This window comes from Suncus etruscus, chromosome 3 (genome assembly GCF_024139225.1).
Source record: "Suncus etruscus isolate mSunEtr1 chromosome 3, mSunEtr1.pri.cur, whole genome shotgun sequence".
Taxonomy (NCBI): Eukaryota; Metazoa; Chordata; class Mammalia; order Eulipotyphla; family Soricidae; genus Suncus; species Suncus etruscus.
Genome location: NC_064850.1, coordinates 42,978,886 through 43,000,873, shown reverse-complemented (window position 1 = coordinate 43,000,873; position 21,988 = coordinate 42,978,886). Strand labels below are relative to the sequence as shown.

The 21,988-nt window shown below is 53.3% G+C and overlaps 2 protein-coding genes across 2 annotated transcripts in view; both read right to left on the bottom strand.

Annotated features, from left to right (window-relative positions):
- Positions 1-21,988, bottom strand: part of EML1 (EMAP like 1) — a 669,910-nt gene that overhangs the window by 450,342 nt on the left and 197,580 nt on the right. The gene's annotated exons all lie outside the window — the stretch shown is intronic.
- Positions 1-21,988, bottom strand: part of EVL (Enah/Vasp-like) — a 43,360-nt gene that overhangs the window by 5,981 nt on the left and 15,391 nt on the right. Inside the window, 3 exon segments of the mRNA XM_049769931.1 lie at positions 913-976; positions 8,642-8,819; positions 16,063-16,231. Of these exon segments, the coding sequence (XP_049625888.1) occupies positions 913-976; positions 8,642-8,819; positions 16,063-16,231 (411 nt within the window).

The window sequence follows — 21,988 nt, the reverse complement described above, 5'->3', positions numbered from 1 at the left end:
TCTCAGCCACCGCACACAGGTCAAGCCTGGTGGTGCCACAAGGGGCATAGGGCAGCGGCTGCAGAGCTTCTAAGGGACAAGGAGCCCTGAGTGGGGGACCAGTGGAGGGACTGATTGAGGGAGCAATGCTCCACTGGGGGTAGTTATCCTAAGTGGCTGCCAGGGGCGCTGATGGGGCAGGGAGAGTGGCTATGTGGGACCTGGAGATCGGCCAGCACTCCAGGGAGGCACCAGGCAAGGCTGGCAGTAGGAGCCACTTTGGAAACCTTGGGAGACAGGGTCACCTTGAGTGAGGCAGGCAGGTAGAAGCCAGCACCATTCAGCGGGACAGGAACTCCCTGACTGTGGGGTCCTCACAGAACCCTGATTCTTTCTTGTGCTCTTGTGGGGAATCCTGCCTAGAACCCCGATAATGGCCAGGGACCTCAGGCCTGGAAGGAGCTGAGAAGAGTTGCCCGCAGAGCCCGCCCAGTGCCAGGACCTCAAAGTCCAGTGGTCTGGGCCCCCAATGGAGGAGGTAGAGATCTCCGGAAACAATGGAAAGTCAGCGGAGGGCAGGGGAAGAAAATTGTGGGCCCAGAGACGTCCACCTCTCACCTCCTTCAGGTTCAGGGTGCTTCGGTGACCCCATGTTGAGGGACAGTGACAAGCCCAGACAGGACCGCGAAGCCTGCAGTCCACACACTGACCACCAGGGGGCTAGGGGTCAGGATGAGGTGTGACCAGTTCCCAGTTCCCCGGCTGTCTTTTTAGGGTGCTCCTGCTCAGGCCGTATTCAGTGGACAACCCTTCCCTCGGATTTCAGTTGGGAAACCCCAAGTGTGAAAGTCCCACGTGCCCTAGAGGCCAGAAGTGGGGTCACCCCAGAACCCTCTTCAGGCCAGAGATGACCTGGCCTGGCGCGGGTCCCACCTTCTCTGGAGGTCCATCTCGTCAGGAGAGGGTCCATTCTGCAGCTGCCGCTGGCTGGAGGGGCCTGGGGGGGGGCAGAGAAGCCGAGAGCAGTGGTGAGCAGTGGGGGAGCCCGGGCTGTGGCCCACCCACCTTGCCCCGCCCACCTCCCCACCTCCCCCTTTCTTGTTATTCGGCCCTTGAAGACCCCTTCTTTTTCTCTTTCTGATTTTGGGCTACACTCAGCAGTGCTCAGGGTTTACCCCTGGCTCAGTACTGGGTGAAGAAGGGAGAAACCACATGTCTCTAACTGAATTAGGTAAGGGCTCAGTCCAATGAATCACCTCTTTGGCCCCAGATGGAGCCCATTACTCACGGAGCTCAAACCCAATTTTTTTCTTTTTTGGTTTTTATGTTACACCTGCCTGGTGGTGCTTAGAGATTACTCCTGGCTCTGCACTCAAAACTTGCTCCTGGCAGGCTCAGGGGGACCCTATGGGATGCCGAGGATCGAACCAGGGTCGGCTGCATGCAAGGCAAACGTCCTACCTGCTGTGTTATTGCTCTGGCCCCTCAAATCCATTTTAACCGTCAGCTGTCCCGTAACCCCTTCACTCATATACTGCACTTCCTTGTCTATACCTCCTGGCAAGTCGCCCCGGATTCAAACAAAGGCCCTGAAGGCCATTTAGTGTGTGTGTGTGTGTGTGTGTGTGTGTGTGTGTGTGTGTGCCAGCGAACAGCGACGCATGGGAGCACAAAATCAGTTGGTGCTAGGATGAGACCTCATTGACCCACAGCCCCCAAAGTGTGTGTGTGGACAGAGGTGGTTGGATTGTGACCAACTGTCATACACCTGCACCCATGGGGATAGGAACCACAGACCTGGGCCTTGGACCACAATCGTGGGGAGGCAGCACAAATGTCACTGATGTGGTGGGAGTCTTGTTTCCTGCTCACCTATGCTCGCAATGTTCCCAGAGCCCAGAGGTCCCGAGGGCCCCCAGGGGGCAGGTTGGGGGCAGCCCAGTCCACAGTCACAGACTTGCAGACTGGGGCTCCCGCACTCGAGGAACAATGTCTATCCGAGATGGTTCTGCCACTGGTCCTGGCGCAGTGCCACCTCCTGCCCTAGCTTCGGGAGAAGTACCAGAAGAATCTGCCACTGTGGCCTGGCATACAGTCGCTGGCTCAGTACTGTGCCCATGCTAGCTGACCCAGGCTGAGCCCTGGCCCTGTTCTACAGTGGAGAGTCCCAATGTTCTCCCACATTGGGTAAGGGACCACGTCAGGTCAACAGAGCTGCCAGGAGCGATCCCTGAGCACAGAGCCAGAGGCAGTCCTGAGCTGGGTGTGGAACAGGTTAGCTTTAACCCCTCCCTCATCAGATGCTCAATGACAGAAGCTCAAGTTTTGTATGTGAGAGTCCAGGGCTCATACCCCGACACTGCAAGCCCCCCAGCACCAAGCCAGAGCAAGCCCTGAGATGACCTCATGTTCCCCAGAAATGCTGGGTGTAGCCCTCCCACAAATTCTTTCATGTTCCATGCAGATCTTCAAAATATGAACAGAGGAAATAACTGTTCCCAGTCACCATGAAGCTGGGATAGTGATGCTGTATGTGATACCAGAGGTGGCTACCCGGCCCTGGGGTTCCAAACTGCTGGGACAGGGCAGCTCCTGGTACTGTCTCACCCTGGCTGAAGCAGGACAGCCTCCCCCCCACCCCCGAGAACTGTCCTGCCCATTCTGTGTGTCTCATCCTGAGTCCTGGACATTCAGGCCTTACCCTGACCTGACAGAGCCCTGGCTTGAGCCTGGAGCCCCCCACTGTCCAGGCCTGGACTTCCGCTACTTGCAACTGGCCTGTCCCCCCCTCAGGCCTTGGGCTTTGGGCCCCACCCCTTCCAGGGATGCTGGACCCCTGGGCCTGCAGGAGTGGAACCCTAGAACTCAATCCCCCTCTTTCACTGGCAGGGTTTCGGGTCCTGGTCCTGCTGTGGGAGCAACTAGTCAGCCTGGCTGTGTCCTGGTGGAGTGCACAGCCCCATGGCTGCTCATCAGCACAGTTGGGGTCCAGGACCAGAACTTCTACCCCTCTCAGGCCCTACTGAACACGTGGGTGCTGCCCCACCATATTCAGTGTCTCCCCCAGGGAGGCTCCAGGAAACCAGCTAGCCGGTCTGGACCCCCCACCTGCCTGTCCTCAGGGTCCTACCCCCACCCCCCCACCCCCCGTCTGTTGCCCCTCTGTCAGTCTGTTGCTGACAAAAGTCCTGGGACACTGGAAACAGGGCTGCAGGTCCGGCACCCAGGGAACTGGAAGGGATCACAGGCAGATCGGGAGGGACATCGTGAACTGACCCAGGTGAGAACGAAACAGGGGAACCGGGGTCCCCACTCTGCTGCCCCACATGGAGGCGGCCCTGGCCCCGACTTTGACACAGGCCTGTGTGGTTGGGAAGTGGGGGGATACACAAGCGAGTCCTGAAGCACCCCCTCGTGGCCGGCCGTGAACCCTCGTCCTCAGGATTTGGGGCCCAGGAAGCTGGTGGCTCTTTTCTGGGTCTGGGAGAGGCAGGAGGGACTTGAGCATGACCACAAGGGTGATGGAGGTTGATGGGGTCAGGCTAAGGGACCAGGGAAAGGCGGTCTCACACGGGGACCCTGTCTTTGCCATGCAGGGAAGGACAGGGCCCGTCATCTCTTGGCTGGAGGGGTTTCTGGGAGGCCAAGACCCCAGAGTTGGCCTGGGCAGACAGGACCCCCTCCAGCATTAACTCCTGAAGTCGCCATGTGGGTAGAATTACAGTATTATTTTTGGTTAATTCCTGAATAATTTTTCTGTTTTTCTTTTTTTGGTTTTTGGGCCACACCCGGCGGTGCTCAGGGGTTACTCCTGGCTGTCTGCTCAGAAATAGCTCCTGGCAGGCACAGGGGACCATATGGGACACCGGGATTCGAACCAACCACCTTAGGTTCTGGATCGGCTGCTTGCAAGGTAAGCACCACTGTGCTATCTCTCCGGGCCCTTGAATAATTTTTCAATAATTATTCAAGGGTGTGGAGTCGCCTCCCTCATGTAGCCTGAGACACACCTGCAATACCTGGAAACACCTGTGACATCTAGGACAGGAGCTCTTGGGATTGGGGTATGGGGAGACGCTGCCCTGGGGACTGGTTCTACCTCTGCTTCCATTAACATGCATGAGGCCAGGTCGGTTTACAGGAGCAGTGGGAAGCGCTGGTGAGATGGAACCTGAGCCTGGCGTGGGAGCAGGTGCTCGGCTGGCAGACCCAGTGCCTCCCCCCCCCCCGGGGGGGGGACTCCTGCTTCTGGGGGACCCTAGTGAGGCGTTGGGGCAGGGATGTGGACTGGGCCCTGAGGAACCAGTAGCAGAACCCGGCAGCTCCCATCTAAGTGCAGGGTGGTAGGGTTCACCAGCTGGGCTCAGAGCCCAATTCCCTGGAACCCCAACTCCTCACATTGTTTGAAGGGCTACTATGGAGCCTCTGGGCCTTCCCACCCATCCCCAGCCTGCCCGCCTTTCTCCTGTCCTTACCCTTCCACTCTCCCCCTCCCCATCCTCACTCCTGCCTGCCTTACCCCTCTCTGTCCTCATCCACCTCACCCCTATCCTTACCCTTTCCAAGTCCCCCCTCCTTCCCATCATTACCCGTGCCTCTCAAGTCCCGTTCTGAGCCTTCCAGATTCACCCCTCCTACTACCCCACCTGCCCATCCTCTGCTCCTCTCACCCCTCCCTAGTCTCAAGGACCAGGAGGACTGGCAGCTTCCCTGAACCCAGCCTAAGTTTTCAAGTACAACACCCCAACTGCCCAGTCACTCCCGGGGAGTTGGGGGGGGTGACAGCGCCTCTTCAGCACCTGTGGGCGGGGACCTTTGGGAGACACAGCGGCCATAGGATGGGGACTCGGAAAGGGGCCCCTGCCCAGCTGCCAGCTCCAGGCTCTAGAACCCGGGCAAGATGGGGCAGCATCCCCTTCAGAGCCAACATTGCCCCACAAAGGCCACAGGGCAGCTCTGCACAATGGGGAGGAGAGGGGTGTGGAGAGGGGGTCAGGGCCTCCTCCAGCTCACTCTGCAGAGAGGAGTCAGGGGGGGTGCAGGAGAGGGGGTCGGGGCTACCTACAGCTCACTCTGCAGAACGGGAACAGGAGTGGGGGGTGCAGGAGAGGAGGGGTTCAGAGCCACCTATAGCTCACTCTGCAGAGAGGGGTCGGGGGTGCAGGAGGGGGGAGTCGGGGCTACCTACAGCTCACTCTGCAGAGTGGGAACAGGGGTGGGGGTGCAGGAGAGGAGGGGGGTCAGGGCCACCTAGAACTCACTCTGCAGAGAGGGGTCAGGGGGTTGCAGGAGGGGGGAGTCGGGGCTACCTACAGCTCACTCTGCAGAGTGGGAACAGGGGTGGGGGTGCAGGAGAGGTGAGGTCAGGGCCACCTACAACTCACTCTGCAGAGAGGGGTCAGGGGGTTGCAGGAGGGGGGAGTCAGGGCCACCTACAGCTCATTCTGCAGAGTGGGAACAGGGGTGGGGGGTGCAGGAGAGGAGGGGGGTCAGGGCCACCTACAGCTCACTCTGCAGAGCACGGTGCAGTTGCAGTGGCAGAAGCAGAAGCACTGGATGGTCCATTCCCTGCAGACCCCCTGGGCAGGCCCGGGGCCGCGCGCCCCAAGACCTGCAGCCTGCATCCCGGCCACCTACCTGTCCTTCCCAGCCGTCTGTAAGCAACCCAGTGCCACCAGCGGGCTTCAGCCTCAATCTTTAATGAGCTCCCAGCCAGCCTATGGGAGTCTGCAGGGGAGGGGGTGGGGTGGGGGCACCAGGAGGCTTGGGACCTGCAGGGCAAGCCAGGAGGAACCTTCAAGGTACCCTTTGGGATGAAAGTGGGCTGGGTGGGCCTGAGGCCCAAGGCAGACCCCTTAGGGTCCCAGAGTCTTCCCTGCTCTGGGCAGGGATAGATACAAGGCAGCAAGTTGCACTGAGAGCTCATAGGAAGGTAGAAAGAACCGGGCTGCATTATTAACTCTTTCCTCCTCTGTTTGGGGGCACATCCTGCAAGTGCTTGGGGCTGACTCCTGGCTTTGTGTTCAGCGATTATGTGCTGCGGAGATGAAACCCAGCTTGGCAGCATGCAAGTCAAGCCACTACACTATCTCTCCTGCCCCAGAGTCTTTTCGAGAGAAGATGAGGCCCACAGATGCACAGGGGACTGCAAACCCAGTGGATGGTGCAACCCTCACCCACCCATGTGGGAACCAGCAAGGCTGGGAAAAGCAGGGACACCTTCAACCACCCTGCCAAACACCCAAATAATACACTAACATGCCCCACGTGGGTCTCCTCAGGCCTCTGCTCCCACCCTGAGTGGCCATGGCAGGTCATGAGACCCTGGGGCCTGTCTACATTGTGGACTCAGCTCTGCCAGTAGAGGGACAATTCCGGCCTGAAGGTGGGCTCTCACAGGGAACTGGGGGGCTGGGTCAGCAAGTGGGAGTGTGGGAGGGAGAGAGATCCCTAAGGGTTGAGAGAAACCCCTAAGGGGAGAGAAACAGAGATGCCTGAACGGAGGCATGAAGGGCCCAGGAGCTGTGGGGGCGGGCATGAGGGCCAAGTTAGGGCCCCCTTCGTAGAGGGCAGTTCTGGGGTGTCTAGGGCATGGGCTGCAGTGAGCACAGTGAAGTCAACAGTCCCTCCTAGAGCCTGAAAGCTGCTGGCAGATAGGAGGCCAGGGAAGGTGGGCATTCTCTGGCTTTTCAGGCAGGCCCCTGGCACCTCCCTCTTCCAGGGGCCAGGCTGAGTCCCCTTCATATGCCTTCTGCCAGGTGCTCCCCAAACCCAGCCAAGCAGCCTGGCCCCCTGTGTGTGCCAAAGCCAAGCCTGGCAGGTCCCAGGGGCTGACGACTGGACAAATGTTAGAAAAGGGAAACCCCAGTGGTAGAGGTGGGCTGGAGAGGTGGTGTGTTCTGCCCTCACAACGCCCAGCTGGAGCTGTGCTCACCCTCCCACACCCCTTTCCCCCCACACCCCCTCCCCAGTCCCTGCTGGAGGAGAGTGTGCGGCGCCGATGCTAAGAGGACCAAGGTGACGGGTGCGATTTCTGTGTGAGACAATTCTATGAGCCATGTCCCTCAGTCACAGATGGCGCCCCTCACCTTGAGCCCAGTCCTGAAGGCTAGAGTGCGCTGGTCTCCGCTGTCCAGGTCTTCAGAGGCAGCCCCCTCCCCTCCCCCATCCCCCTGTACCTTCCACCCCCACATAGAGGCCCTAGCATCCAGAGAGGCAGGAGGTGTGAAGGCAATTGTGAAGGCGCAGTACTGGGAGCTAGACGGAATGTACTAGGAAGGGTGAGTGGGAGATGGTTAGGGGCCACCAGGATGCGGCTGGGCTGGTGATCTGAGCTGTGAGGTGTGGAGACTCTCGAAGGAAGGGCAGGCAGGGCCCATGGGGGAAGTGACAATGGAATGGGCCATCAGCACCTGAGAACCCTGAATCACTGGGACGGTCAGTCACAGTGCATATACCCTAGCTCTGGACCCATGTCCACAGATAGACCCGAATCCTCTCAGGAGCAAATTCCAGGAAATCTGCAACTCTCTGAGCACCCCAGACCCCAAACCTACAGATACTAATTTCTTCATGAAGAAATCTGGACCCAAGACTTGCTGTGGCCCCCTCATCTGGGCACAGATGGTCTCTTCGGCTCTGGGTCTGGTTTCCCACTTATTCCTTCACTGGATTTAAGGGCTGAGCCGGAAACGGAGATGGACCTTCCAAAGTCCCTTTAAGGGTCACCCAAGTCACAATGTAGAGAGAGCCCTGGTGCTTGTATCTTCTGGGTACTCGCCACTACCCAAGAGACAGGAGAGAGGCTGGGCACTGTGAGTGGTCTGGGGTGAGGCAAGTAGGAGGCCAAGGGACACAACCTGGTTTGGCCTGTGGGCACCCAAAAGTGATGCAAATGGCACCAAGTCCGGGCATCCAGGGAAACACTTTCCACCAGAAAAACGAAAACTGGGGTCCCTCAGCTCTTCATGATAGTAGCTGCAGGCACAATGGGGTGCCAGGTTGGGCCCCTCCCAGGGAGCAGATGTGAAACCCTAAAGTGTCATGGTCTCCCTAGGCCCCTGCCCAGGCCCCCATGAAGTCAGCGTGTGATACTTTGCAAGGCAGCTACGGGCTCCGGCTTTTTTCCCTTTGTTTTTGGGACACACCTGGAGACACTCAGGAGTTACTCTTGGCTCTTTGCTCAGAAATTGCTCCTGGCAGGCTTGGGGAACCATAGGAGATACCTTTTAAGGGCTCCACTCAGACAGTGCTGCTGCTCCCAACTCTGCCCATCCTCTGGGCCCTGGGGGACTGGTGAGCAGCCTCCACATCTGCAGTAAGATCCCACTCCCTGCCTGCCACGGTGCTTCCTAGTTGCAGCCAGAGATACAGGGGCTGGTCATGCGGCCTGTCTGCTGGGCCCTAAAACACCTTGTCCCCTAAACCAGCTCCCTACAGGGGCCTGTTATGTGCTGTCCTTGGCACTGAGCTGTGGTTCTGTCTACGCAGTCCCCCAACTCCCGGCATTCAGGACTCTCAGGGATCCTGCCATTCCCCAGTCAGCCGGCTGCTGACTTCCTGCCCTCGGCTCACCATCTGGTGGGAACACCCAGCTCCTTCCAGCTGCTCAAAGTGCTTGGTGGGGCCCCAAGCATGGCAGGGATAGGCTTAAACCACTTACCGCCTTCCTGGGAGTTCATGATGTTCAGGGCAAACAACATGGCATTGGAGAAAGTGGTGGCCTCCTCCTTGCTGGCGAAGTTCAAGCCGTAGACCTGGCGGGCGTCACGCCACTGGTGGAAGGTAGGCGTGGCCTGGTTGTACTTCAGCCCTTTGACGATCGAATAATTGATCACCACCTGTTGGGGGGGGGGGGCAAGAGCAAGATGGGAGTGAATAAAAGGGGGCTAGGGTGAGGGGGATCTCCAATGACACCCACACTCAGGCCTCAGTGACATGGCTGTGTAGCAGTCCCAATGTTTTCGCTGCGCCCAGTCAAGAGGTCCCAGCTGGGAGGCAGGTACTGGGGACCATCTGTACCTCCCATACACACACAGGGGCAAGAATCCTGATTTCCCTGCTTCATGGGTCCAGGCAAAAGAGAGAGGGGACACCAAGATCTAATTGTAGTCAAGATGAAGTGAGGAGGCAGGAGTGAAAACACAGTGGGGAGGGTGCTTGCCTGACATGGGGATCTGGGTTCGATCCCCAGCATCCCATAGGGTCCCCATAGGATCCCCCAAAACCAAACCAAAATCGAACAAAATAATAAAGGCAACTGAATGAGAGAGCTAGAACAATAGAACAGTGGGTAAGGTCTTGCATACGACTAATATGGGTTCAAACCCTGGCATCCCGTAAGGTCCCAGAACACCATCAAAAATGATTTCTGAGGGGCCGGAGAGAGAGCATGGAGGTAAGGCATTTGCCTTTCATGCAGAAGTACGGTGATTCGAATCCTGGCATCCCATATGGTTGCCAGGGGCGATTTCTGAGCATAGAGCCAGGAGTAACCCCTGAGTGCTGCCGGGTGTGACCCAAAAACCAAAAAAAAAAAAAAAAAAAGCGATTCCTGAGTGCAGAGCCAGGAGCAAGCCCTGAGCACTGCTGGGCATGGTCCACCCCCTCTAAATTTCCCCCCCAAACCCCAAAATAACTGAGTAAGGAAGTATATCGGGCACTGGATTAAAGTTGCAAAATTGGACAATTATAAAATTGTCACTAAATTAAAAAATTTATATTAGGGGCCAACGAGGTGGCGCTAGAGGTGTCTGCCTTGCACGTATTAGCCAAGGAAGGACCATGGTTCGATCCCCTGGCGTCCCATATGGTCCCCCCCAAGCCAGGGGCGATTTCTGAGTGCTTAGCCAGGAGTAACCCCTGAGCATCAAATGGGTGTGACCCGAAAAACCAAAAAAAAAAAATTATATTAAAGTAGTACAAAGGGGGCCTGAGTAGTACAGTGGATACCTTACTTGTCTTGCACATGACTAAAATGTCTTCAATTCCCTGGACCACTTATAATCCTGTGAGCCCAAGCAAGAGTTAAGTCCTGAGCACTGCTGAGTATGGTCCAAACCCAATCCTTGCTCATGCTCTCCCACAAAAGGCAGAGCACAGAACAGAATTCAGCATTTTTCTAAAATGTTTCCTGAGCTGAGGAAGTGCTGAGCAAAAATGCGATTTCCATTCCTTTGAATGTAAATGTCCTCAGACCTCGCCACTGAGGAAACCAGAGTAAGTACTATAGAGAACATTCCCTCTCCAGGGCACCAGAGAACAGGGATGGCAGGACACAGGCAAGTCTGCCCAAGGAAACCCAGGGCAAAGCTTTTGGGGTGGGGCCACTACAACTGCTATTGCAAAAACAGATGCCTAGCCTGTTCCCTGTTTCTCAGTTCATCCGTGGTCAAAGTGAAAATTGTTTTTTTTTTTTTTTGGCCACACCCGGTGACACTCCAGGTTATGCGCTGGAAATTGCTGCTGGCTTAAGGGACCATATGGGATGGGGGTGGGGGGGTGGGAAATCAAACTGTGGTCCATCCTGGGTCAGCCGCATGAAAGGCAAAAGAACTACTACTGCACCATGGCTCAGGCCCCTAGCTTTCTTCTCAACACTGAAAGCAGGTTCAAGTGTAGGTCTTGGTGAAAGTCAAGGTGTGAGTGTGTGGGGTGGCCTATAAACAACAGGAATCAGGACTGGGGGAAGAAAAGGGGAAAGAATGAGATGAGAGAGGCCTGCTGTGTTCTGCGAGTATCCCCCCACTCACTAGAAGGAACTGAAAGTGGTTAAGACTTAGCCAGGATGCAAATTGTTCGGCCACTAGAGGCTGGGAGAGGACCTCAGAGACACACCAGGAAGCATCTATCTTCAGCTGGCCTAGGACTCTGGGTGACTCTCAGAGTCTCCAGTGGAACAAGACGGCATTTCTTCCTGCAATTCCTGCTCTGGGGCCTTACAAAGCCATTCTCTGCTTCTGGAGACCAGGTATTCGACTGCGCCACTAAATGCTGCCAGGGAAATCACCTCAGTGCTCTAATACAGACGTAGAGTCCAGTGTCTCCTTCTGGGCACAGGGCTGTTTCTCACCTCACTGCCACACAGTGATATAAGGCACCTCCATTTAAGGGGAATTCAGCAGGCCCTCTAGATGCAATCCTTGGATTTCCTGGAGCAGATGGCTAGACTCACCCTATGGGTTTCCTGAAAAGAGTGAAAACCAGTTACTCAAACACTACTCCCCAGGCCCGAATGGATGCACTCCCCGAGGAAGTTCTGTTCATGTAGGAGATGGTAAAGAACAATATTGCTTCTTCTCCAGGGGTCTCAAACGCTGGCCGAGGACTGTTTGCAGCCCTCCTTACAACATTTTGTGGCCCTGCCCTAGAGGAATCTATTTTTGTTTTGTTTTAGTTGTTTGGGTCACAACCCCCAATGTTCAAGGCTTACTACTGACTTTGCACTCAGGATCACCCTGACTTTGCCTCCTGCGGCCCCCAGGTAAATTGAGTTTGAGACCCCTGCTCTAGTCCATGGTACAGGAGCTGACCAAGACAGGATGATGGAACCCAGAGTTGCCGAGACACAGCTATGTGGTGTGAGCCACAACCAAAGGTTCGGGGCCAGCATTAACTTGACAGCAGGTTCCCGTGGGACAGAATGGCTGAGCCAAGCTGCAGTGATCTTGCATCTCAGCAACTCTAGTGGGGGAAATATCTCATGAGAGAAAAGTGGGTGAGACACAAAGTGGCTGGGCAGAATATTATTGATGAAAATCAGACCACACACAAATACTGTATATGTCTTCTGGCAGACATGAGACAAAATTTAATCTTTAGGCTGGGAGTATATAAAGGGTATAGGGGACAGTCCCACGGGAACCTGCAATTCCCTGGCTGTGCCCAGAGCCACCAGAGTGCCCAGTGTACCCAGAACACTGCAAGACTACTGTCAAGTTAATGCTGGCCCCGAACCTTTGGTTGTGGCTCACACCACATAGCTGTGTCTCGGCAACTCTGGGTTCCATCATCCTGTCTTGGTCAGCTCCTGTACCATGGACTAGAGCAGGGGTCTCAAACTCAATTTACCTGGGGGCCGCAGGAGGCAAAGTCGGGGTGATCCTTGAGTGCAAAGTCAGTAGTAAGCCTTGAACATTGGGGGTTGTGACCCAAACAACTAAAACAAAACAAAACAAAAATAGATTCCTCTAGGGCAGGGCCACAAAATGTTGTACGGAGGGGCTGCAAACGGCCTACGGGCTGTGAGTTTGAGACCCCAGGAGAAGAAGCAATATTGTTCTTTACCATCTCCTACATGAACATAACTTCCTCGGGGAGTGCATCCATTCGGGCCTGGGGAGTAGTGTTTGAGTAACTGGTTTTCACTCTTTTCAGGATAATTCATCTTTGCTTCTGCTTGTCACTCATGAGCCTCTAGACTGGTCTTTTCTGCCTACCTGTTCTCCACCCAAGGGGGTGGTCTCAGGGAAAAGCTGCTTGCAGCTTCCATTGCCACAACTAGTCTATGTATCATTTTGCTACTGAGCGGAAAGCTTGTGGTGGATTATTTCCTGACACTTGCTTCCAGACCATACTCCTCAATCCCTTGGGACTGGAGCATGAGGCTTCCACTTCAAAGATGGACAGACACAAACTCTTGGGTAGGAACCAGATGCTTCAACTTTTCTATTTACTCCTTGTCCACCATGTGTTCCAGTGACACAATCTGTCTCATGGATGCTGTCAAAGAGGCTGGCCTAAGAGTGTATTGTGTTAGCTTTCCACATTCTCCAGGTGAAAAGGGTTGTTGCAGAACAATCCTTGATGGGGTTGACTAATGGAGGGATGGAGGATGAGGTCTTTATCCTCCAGCTTGGACCACCATCTGTCATCCTGTTCAGCCAGCGGTTCTGAGGTGAATGCGGCGGGAATAAAGCTAACAGGCAGTCAGGCTTCAGAAGATATCAGCTTTATTCCGTCGATAAGGCTGAAGCCAAAAGCCCCAGAATCAGCCCCAGAGAAAAAGTCCTAGCCTTCCACAGACTCTTGATTTTATACATCATAATTAGGTACCACCCTATGGTGGGAGCAGAATGCTAGGTCACACCCTAGGGTAGGGCACAATCACCAATCAGGGTAGGTAGGATCAGTAACATAATAATCCCATAGAAATGTGTACATACACAACAAAGGCTCTCTGGGGATGTTCTCTCCTTCCATTCAGGTGTGCTTCATTTCCTCCTTTTATCATATATGGAATTGATTAATGATTTGACACATAGCACTGAGAAGACCTATATTTGGCACAAAGATTCGGAACATTGTAGTTTTCTCCATATATGTTTACTTTCTATTCTCCGAGTTTGTCTGTCTATATTCTTTTCCTTCTACTTTAGTTGGCTCTTTAGTCTGCCTGTGTTCTCTTCTGGCTTCCTGCAATGACAACAGCTGAAATCACCAATGCCAACAACTGTCCTAAAAGATAGGAGCAAAGCTGTGCTGCTCTGGCTGCATCTCATAGCTTTGGCTGGGATGTACCTTCCACTGCTGTTCTGTTCTCAATATTCTGACTCACCTTGTTTTCTTGGTGTCATGGGAAAAGCTAGCAATAATATCGTAATAATGAACCCCTGGATTACTTAGCTACCCTCCTTAACCCCAATTTCTGGTCTAAATAGTCAGTAGGCACAGAACGAACTATAAGTGAGTTTTGATCTGCTTTAACTTGGGGACACTGGCTGCATGACCTAGATAAGGGTGCTCTGGTAGGTATTCAAGGTGACTTGAGAGGTTCTAACTGTCTTTTGGCTATAGATACAAATTGGGCGTAACTAGTTGATGAATGTGGTCTAGATGTTCTGATGTTCTGTTTTGCTTACTTTCGCCCATGGGCTTAGTTTCTGGGAAACAGGACTGGGACTTTTTTTTTTTTTTTTTTTTTTTTTGGTTTTTGGGCCACACCCTGTGACGCTCAGGGGTTACTCCTGGCTATGCGCTCAGAAGTTGCTCCTGGCTTCTTGGGGGACCATATGGGTCGCCGGGGGATCGAACCTCGGTCCATCCTAGGCTAGCGCAGGCAAGGCAGGCACCTTACCTCCAGCGCCACCGCCCGGCCCCTTTTTTTTTTAGTTTTTGGGTCACACCCAGCGGTGCTCAGGGGTTACTCCTGGCTGTCTGCTCAGAAATAGCTCCTGGCAGGCACGGGGGACCATATGGGACACCGGGATTTGAACCAACCACCTTTGGTCCTGGATTGGCTGCTTGCAAGGCAAACGCCACTGTGCTATCTCTCCGGGCCCTGGACCGGGACTTTTAACTCTGCTGTGGATATGCCCACTTCTTTTTTAGGTGTATGTCTTTGTGCTTGGTAGCAAACAGGCAGGTGGTAGAGCAAGTTTTTCATTGAAAGTTGTTTCATCACAACTATGGCTGAGAAAAAAAGGTTCTGGTAACTATTGGACAAAACCATGTTATTCGAGGACCTGGTTTTATTACACATCTTTTCGTTTAAGGTTTTAGTTTTCAAGAAGCCGATGACTTAAAAAGAACTTGCATATTACTAGATGCATACAAGTCTCAGATGATTATGTTGCCCTTTCCTTTCATCATGAGAAGGGCCTTCTTTAGATTCATTAATAATTATTTTTTGGAGATGGTCCACACCCCAAAAAAGTGCTCAGGGATTACTTCTGGCTCTATGCTCAGAATTTGCTCCTGGCAGGTTCAGGGGAACCATATGAGATGCTGGAATTCAAACTGGGGTCCGTCCTGTGTTGGCTGTGGGCAAGGCAAATGCCTTTCTGCTGTGCTATCACTCTGGCCCCTCTTGCTATAACAGCTCTTTTAAAAGGGCTGGAGCATTTCTGTCATGGAAACAAGAGCCCTAGCCCTGGTCTGGGTTTGCCTTTTGGCCATGTGGCTTCACTGAACCTGCTGATGTCAAGGGGCACTGGGTTTTGGGGGGGTTACCTGTTCCCCAGGCCCATGTCAGGCACCAAGTTTTCTTCCCAGAAAGCCCCAGAGGACACCCAAAAATACATTAGGCAGGGAAAACTGGTCACAATGGAAGCAGACGCTCAGGGCACACAACTGGGTTTGTGTGTTAAGGACTGGACAGGCCAGAGGCTGGGACCAGAGTGTCCTGCTCACCACATAGGGTCATGGAAATATACCACCACCACAACCAGGTGCTGGGTAGCAAATGTGGGGCACAGAGTGCCTCAAAAGGTAGAGGAAGAGGCAGTGAATGGGGAGAATAAGGAAGCAAGTTCTAGACCGTTCTAGAAAAATCTTTCTACTCAGAGTTCGTCTCCTTGACAAGGGACAGGGTTGTCTCTGAAAAGACCCAGAGTTCAAGGACAACTACCTTTTGTCAGGGGTAGCTGAAGCAGAAAGGTCCTGGCCACTAGAGAGTGGGCAACCATAAAGACTATTTTGTTCAACCCCATTCAACAGGCAGCACACTAAAAATAGATGTAGTTTCTGTTCTGTTTCCAGCCACTATATGCTGGTTTGTATACAGCTACTGACAGCAGCTCCATTTAACTCAACCAGGAGGGTCCACGGGTTTCCAAATACTGATGACACAAGACGCTGGTGTTGCTACAGAAAATTTCCTTGTTGGGCTCTGGCAGACCTCCCAGGGGTGACACTCAGCACCCTTTCCCACAGCCCCCTCCTATTCCAGGCCTCAGAATTTGCACAATGACCTGATGACCCAGATGGGCATCATGGAAAGATGGACAGATGTTCCAATGCCTTCCCCTCCCAGAGATCTCAAAGGTCTTCTCAGCCAAGGACCCATGACCACAGATATGGAGGATACAGGCCTAGGAGTACTCTGCACACTGTGCTCTTTAGAGCAGCCTCATGGTCTGTGAGTGGGGAGGAGAGAAGTGGAGGGGGGGCTCGAGGAGAGAAAGCGAGGGTGGAGGAGAGAGAGGAAGGCAGAGAGAGAGAGAGAGAGAGAAAGAGGAAGGCAGAGTTCTGGGAGGGTGGACAGGAGGAGGCAAGCTCAGCGAGGTCATGATCTGGACCTTCCCCTTCTGGCCCTGTCATACCTGTGTGCATGCATGCAGGGCCCACCCCCACCCCAGCACCCACCTGCTGGTCCTGCAGCTTGACGCCCACGACCCTGAAGGTGTTGCTGGCAGTGTTGTGGTAGATGTTGATGCGGCTGAAGCCCTGCTGGCCAGGCTTGATGGGCACCCACTTCTTACTGGTATCATCGTACACCATCACGGAAGCCCGGGCTTGGCAGATACTCTGTTCGCTGTAGGCAAGAGGAGAAAGAGCATCAGCCCAGTGACCAAGGATGGGTCTGGCTTTACCCTTTGAGATTGGGCTGGTGCCCTGGGGCATGAAGCATGGTCTGGGCAGAGCTGTTGCTGGAAGGGCTACTCCACTGGGCTCTGTACCCCCATGCACCATAGCCTGGAGTACACGGCAGGGCAAAGGTGGGAAAGCAGCACCTCACATGTGGGGAGCCCTGGGTTCTTATCCCCACATCCCATTCTGCATGGCCCCTAAGCATGGCACACCCCCATCCTAGCAGTGCTGGATGTGGCTTGGTTTGGCCGGAGAGACAGCACAGGGGGGAAGGTGCTAGCCTGGTATGTCTGACCCTGGTTCAATTCCCAGCAATCTATCAGGTCCCCCAAACCTGCCAGGAGTGATCCCTGAGGACAGAGTCGAGAGTAAAGCCCTGAGCATCATCGGAAGTGGTCCAAACACGTACACACAACTAGAACGAAGCTAAACTTCATTTCTGGAGGAAAAGGAGCTTGACTGAAAACAATCACAATGATACTTGTCAACTGTTTGGCTATTCTTGGCCAATCAATACCCAAAAGCACTCATTTTTTTGAGGGGGGCCCCACAGTTGGTGTCATCAGGGGTTACATCAAGTCCTGGCAGACTTGGGGGACCATATGGGATGCTAGTTTCGAACCCGGGTTGGCCACACACAAGGCCAACACCCTCCCTACTGTGCTACTTTTTTTTTTTTTTACAGGGGATGAATGTTAGCTCCTCCTCAACCATTTCGTAGGGGGGAAGAGGGGCCCAGAGACTTGGAAAAATTCATCTAAATTCAGATGGATTGTCAGGGATTAAGTTGGCAGTCACCAAGAACCAGGCAGAGAAGCTGGATAAGGATTTAAAAGCACCCATCAAGGTCCAAGGAAGAAGCCAGAGTGTGGGGGAGTGAAAGGTAAGATGAAACCCAGCTATCTTCCTCTTTCCTCTAAATCAATCTCTTTGATATGTAAAAACCCACCTGGACAGGTACTTTTGTCTTTCTCTCACCCTTCCCCTCCAGGTGAATTGGGAATTGTTTAATAAAGAGTTCTGCTCCTAGACTCTTTCCTGACTGGTTTGGTTTATTAATCCTTCACCGCTATCCAGCTTCTTCAGACCCATATGCTTGGGGGTAGAAATATGGTTCTTGAGGTGATCTAACAACGTGGGGATTGCAGTTAGAGAAATAACTACACTGAGAACTATCATAACAATGTGAATGAATGAGGGAAGTAGAAAGCCTGTCTGGAGTACAGGTGTGGGTGGGGGTGGGGTGGGGAGGAGGGAGATCTGGGAAATTGGTGGTGGGAATCTTGCACTGGTGAAGGGAGGTGTTCCTTACATGACTGTTATCATACAACTACAATCATATTTATAATCACGGTGTTTAAATAAAGATAATTAAAAAAAAAGTGGGGATCCCCGGACTATTCCTTCGTTTAGCTACGCATCGCCCCAGTCTGGCAGGCCACGTCTCAGTCCGGCTGCTGACTCAGCTCCCTGTGAGGCCCCATCCTGGCCTGTCCATCAGCCCCACATTCTGCAAAGAGGGTTCTGGTCCCCCCATAGCTGGGCAAGGCAAGGCTCAGCTGTGGGGTTGCACTGATCACCCCCAGACTCACCCTCATCCAACACACATATCTAGGAAACTGGGATGATTCCAACAGGCAAGGGCTTGTCCAGGCGATGGTTGTGTATGCATACCCCAGAAGGTTAAGTGTGCCCCAGATGATTGTGTTTGTGTGTGCTGGATGGTTGTGTGTACCCAGATGATATTGTATGAGTACCTGGATGATTTTGTGTACGTGAGCATACCTAGATGGTTGTGTGTGGGTGTCCCAGATGGTTGTGTGTACCCAGATGATTGTGTGTTTGCCACTAGATGGTCATGTGTGTCCATATGGTTGTGTGTGTTTACCTAGATGTGAGTACCCAAATGGTTGTGTGTGTGCCAGGATGGCTGTGTGTATCCTGGAGAACTGTATGTTCCCAGATGGTTGTGTGTTTACCCAGATGGTAAACAGGGGAACAGTTCTCTCCAGGATCCCTGGGGGGCCAAGTGTTCTCAGTTCTCCAGGAGGGGCTTCACAGATGTCCCGGCCTCTCCGGACCTCTCTGCTGGAACTTTTCCTTCGGGGAGATCTGACTCAATGTTCAATGATCAATCTTAATGTTCAATCTGACTCAATGACCCAATGTTCACAGGGCCCCCGGGGATGCAGGGCTTCCCACTTCTGTGCTCTCACAGATGTCAGCCCCCTCGGGATCATCCTCTGCACCCCTGCACCCGGTTTCTTGAGCTTCCAGTTCCAAGGCAGAGCTGTAGCTGGGCGCAGCCAGGCTGCCAAGCAAGCTGTGGGGCTTGAAGACCAAAAAATCCACCTTGGCCCCAGGGTGCAGGAAAGAGATGTGGGGAGATGAGCGGGGCAGAGGCAGAAAGTGTGGGGGCCGGAGAGATAGCATAGGGGTTAAGGTGCTTGCCTTGCATGCAGCTGACCCTGATGCCATTCCCGGAACCCCAACTCGTACCCTGAGCATGGCCAGGAGTAAGCCCTGAGCCAGAGTGAGTCCTGAGCACCATCAGCTTTGAGCGACCCTGCCCCCGCATAGAATGGCAGGAGGGCTGCAATGACCTTGGGGGTCCCTGGGGGCTCTGCGCACACCTTTTTGGGGCCTTCCACAGTAAGTGGCCCGAGTGCTCTCACACCCCGCAGGCTGCTGCCTTATGGCGGGTATAGCCACAACTTCCTTTTTAGACTGTTGCTTTAACACTTTAGGTTCAAATTAAACTTGTGGTTAACCCAAGAACCCTGGTTTCTTTGCTTCACATGTGCTTGGCGCTGGCCTGTGTCTGCAGACTCTGGCCCCATCAGCTGAGGCAGAATGCAAGAAAACTGATGTTGGTTTGTTGTTGTTATATATGAAAACATTTCCATAAGATTATTATGTTACTGATTCTATCCTAATCAATAATTGTACCCTAGGGTGTGATTTGGCATTCTGCTCCCACCCTAGGGTGGTACTTGATTCTGTTTTAATTATGATGTTACTAATCCTACCCTAATCAAAAATTGTGTCCTACCCTAGGTTGTGACCTGGCCTTCTGCTCCCACCTTAGGCTGGTACCTGATTCTGGTGTATAAAAGCAAGGGTCTGTGGAAGGCAAGGGCTTTTTTCAGGGGCTGATTCTGGGGCTTTTGGCTTCAGCCCTATCCACTGAATAAAGCTGCTTTCTTCTGAAGCCTGACTGCCTGTGAGTTTTTTATCCATCACTTTCACCCCAGAACTGCCGGCTGAATAGGGTGGCAGACGCATGGTCCGAGCTGGACGAGAAAGACCTCATCCTCCATGCCATCAGCCAGCCCAATCAAGGGCTGATTTGCAACAGTTGTTTTGGTTTGGTTTGGTTTTTGGACCACATCTGGTGATGCTTAGAGGTTCCTCACTGCTGGAAGTCTCGTGTGACCCTTTGGGATGCCAGGAATTGAACCCGGGCCAGCTGTGTGCAAGGCAAACACCCTCACCACTCTGCTATATCTCTCTACTTGTCCCTTGTTTATTTCCTACCTGACTCATTTTGCATATTATTCATTCCTGTGCGGTTTGCTTGGCTTTCATAAAACTGGGAACCCCAACCAGCTTCTCAAACTCTGCCATTGCTGTCATGGGAAAGAGCACATTTCACACCATGAAATCGACTCAGGGCATGGGAAAGTCCCATGAGAGGATCTACAGGTGGCTCGTTTAAGACCTGTTTTCTTTCGATACTGATCAGATAGGGCCAGAGAGGTAGTAGGGGGAGTTAAGGCACTTGCCTTGCTAAGGCAGATCTGGGTTTGATCCCTGACACCACACAGGGTCTCCTACACCCTGTCAGAATTGATCTAATCCCTGAGCTCTGCCAAACCAAAAAATAAACTAAGTTAAATTTCTGATCAAAGAATGATTATTTTGAGGGGTCTCACACCCCACAGTGGTCAAAGTTTACTCCTGGCTCTGCAATTAGGGGTCACTCCTGGTGGATTCGGGAAACCATATGGGGTGCTGGGGATTGAATCTGGGTTGGTTACATGCAGGGCAAGTGCCATCCCCACTGTGCTATCGCTCTGGCCCCAGAAATCTTTCTTTCAGCAAATGTACATAAAGTGCCCCTTAATTCACTGAGATCACTTCTGTCCCCCTCACTCCATCCTAGTGTGCCCCCAATGTTGGGAAGGGAACCATTGGTGCCCTCAACTCAGACATGACTACCAGGGCCAGGCACCACAAAAGGATTTAGAAGCTCAAGGGGGAATCATGACTTCAAAGACCTGTTGTGAAGCTGGGCTGGGGGGGGGGGCAGTGGTGGCACTGGTTCTGTTCCAGGAAAGCCCCTGGACACCCGGACCCCCAATCCCACTGCTGTTCAGCCCCCGAAGGTCCCTGAAAGCCAGTTCCACCTTTCCTCTATGGCTTTGTGGGGTTAGTCAGAGTTAGGGTGTGGGAGCCAGACTGTCTTGGCCTCAGGCAAGAGGGAACCAACGTGGAGGACGCACAAAATCTTTTTTTGAGTCTAGTAAAGGGAACTTAATACAGTGAATTACAAAATACTGTTTCTGGGCCCGGAGAGATAGCACAGCGGTGTTTGCCGCAGCAAGAAGCCGATCCAGAACCAAAGGTGGTTGGTTCGAATCCCGGTGTCCCATATGGTCCCCCGTGCCTGCCAGGAGCTATTTCTGAGCAGACAGCCAGGAGTAACCCCTGAGCACTGCCGGGTGTGACCCAAAAACCAAAAAAAAAAAAAAAAAAAAAAAAAAAAAAAAAAAAAAAAAAAACAAAATACTGTTTCTGAAGCCAAAGAAACAGCACAGTGGGGATTGCACTTGCCCTGCATGTAACCAACCCAGGTTCGATCCCCAGCTCACCAGGTGTGACTCTGGCATTTGCTTTGGTAGGGCATTTGCCTTAGTGGGGTGTTTGCCTTGCATATGGCCAACCTGGGATGGACCCAGGTTTGATCCCTGGCATCCCACATGGTCTCCAAGCCTGCCAGGAGCAGTTTCTGAGCACAGAGCCAGGAGTAGCCCCTCATCATATTGGGTATAGTCCCCCAAACAAACAAACAATAAAAACAAAAAGAAAGGGAGATTTCTAGGAGCATTCAGAGGGGCTGTCTGAAAAGGAGGTGACAAGAGTCCCACACTGGTCACTGAACTGTCAGTGAATGTCATCAGCGACTGCGTTGAGAACAACGGCCAGCTACCACTGCTGAGTACTTTTACAAAAGTCTCCCAGTAGAAGCAAAAAGATCCAAAACCCATCTGGCCTTAGCCATTTTCTGATGGCCACCTGCTGCCAGCGTGCACTTCCTCTGCCTCCCTACTTGGATCTGATCTAGACCCAGACTCGCTGGTGCACACTCTGCTCACTTCCCCCTTCTGCCAGGTACTTCCTTCCTGGCATCTAGAACTGCTGGCCTTTCCCAATTCACTCTCTCCTTCACTCTCCCCTTCTACCTCCACAGTGGACCATCAGGAGGCTGCAAGAGGCAGGGAGGGTGAAGAACCCCTGGAATTGTACCCCAAAGTGGACACCTAGCATCTTCTCTCTTGGGGTACACATGCCCTGTGGTAACCGGGTGTAAACGCTCAGCCTGGTCCCTTCCTGGCACACTACGGCTGTTCCCAAGCAAGAGGAGTCACTGCCAGTCTCCTGCAGCTCCTGATGAGCCCCCATGGGTGCCAACCCAGCC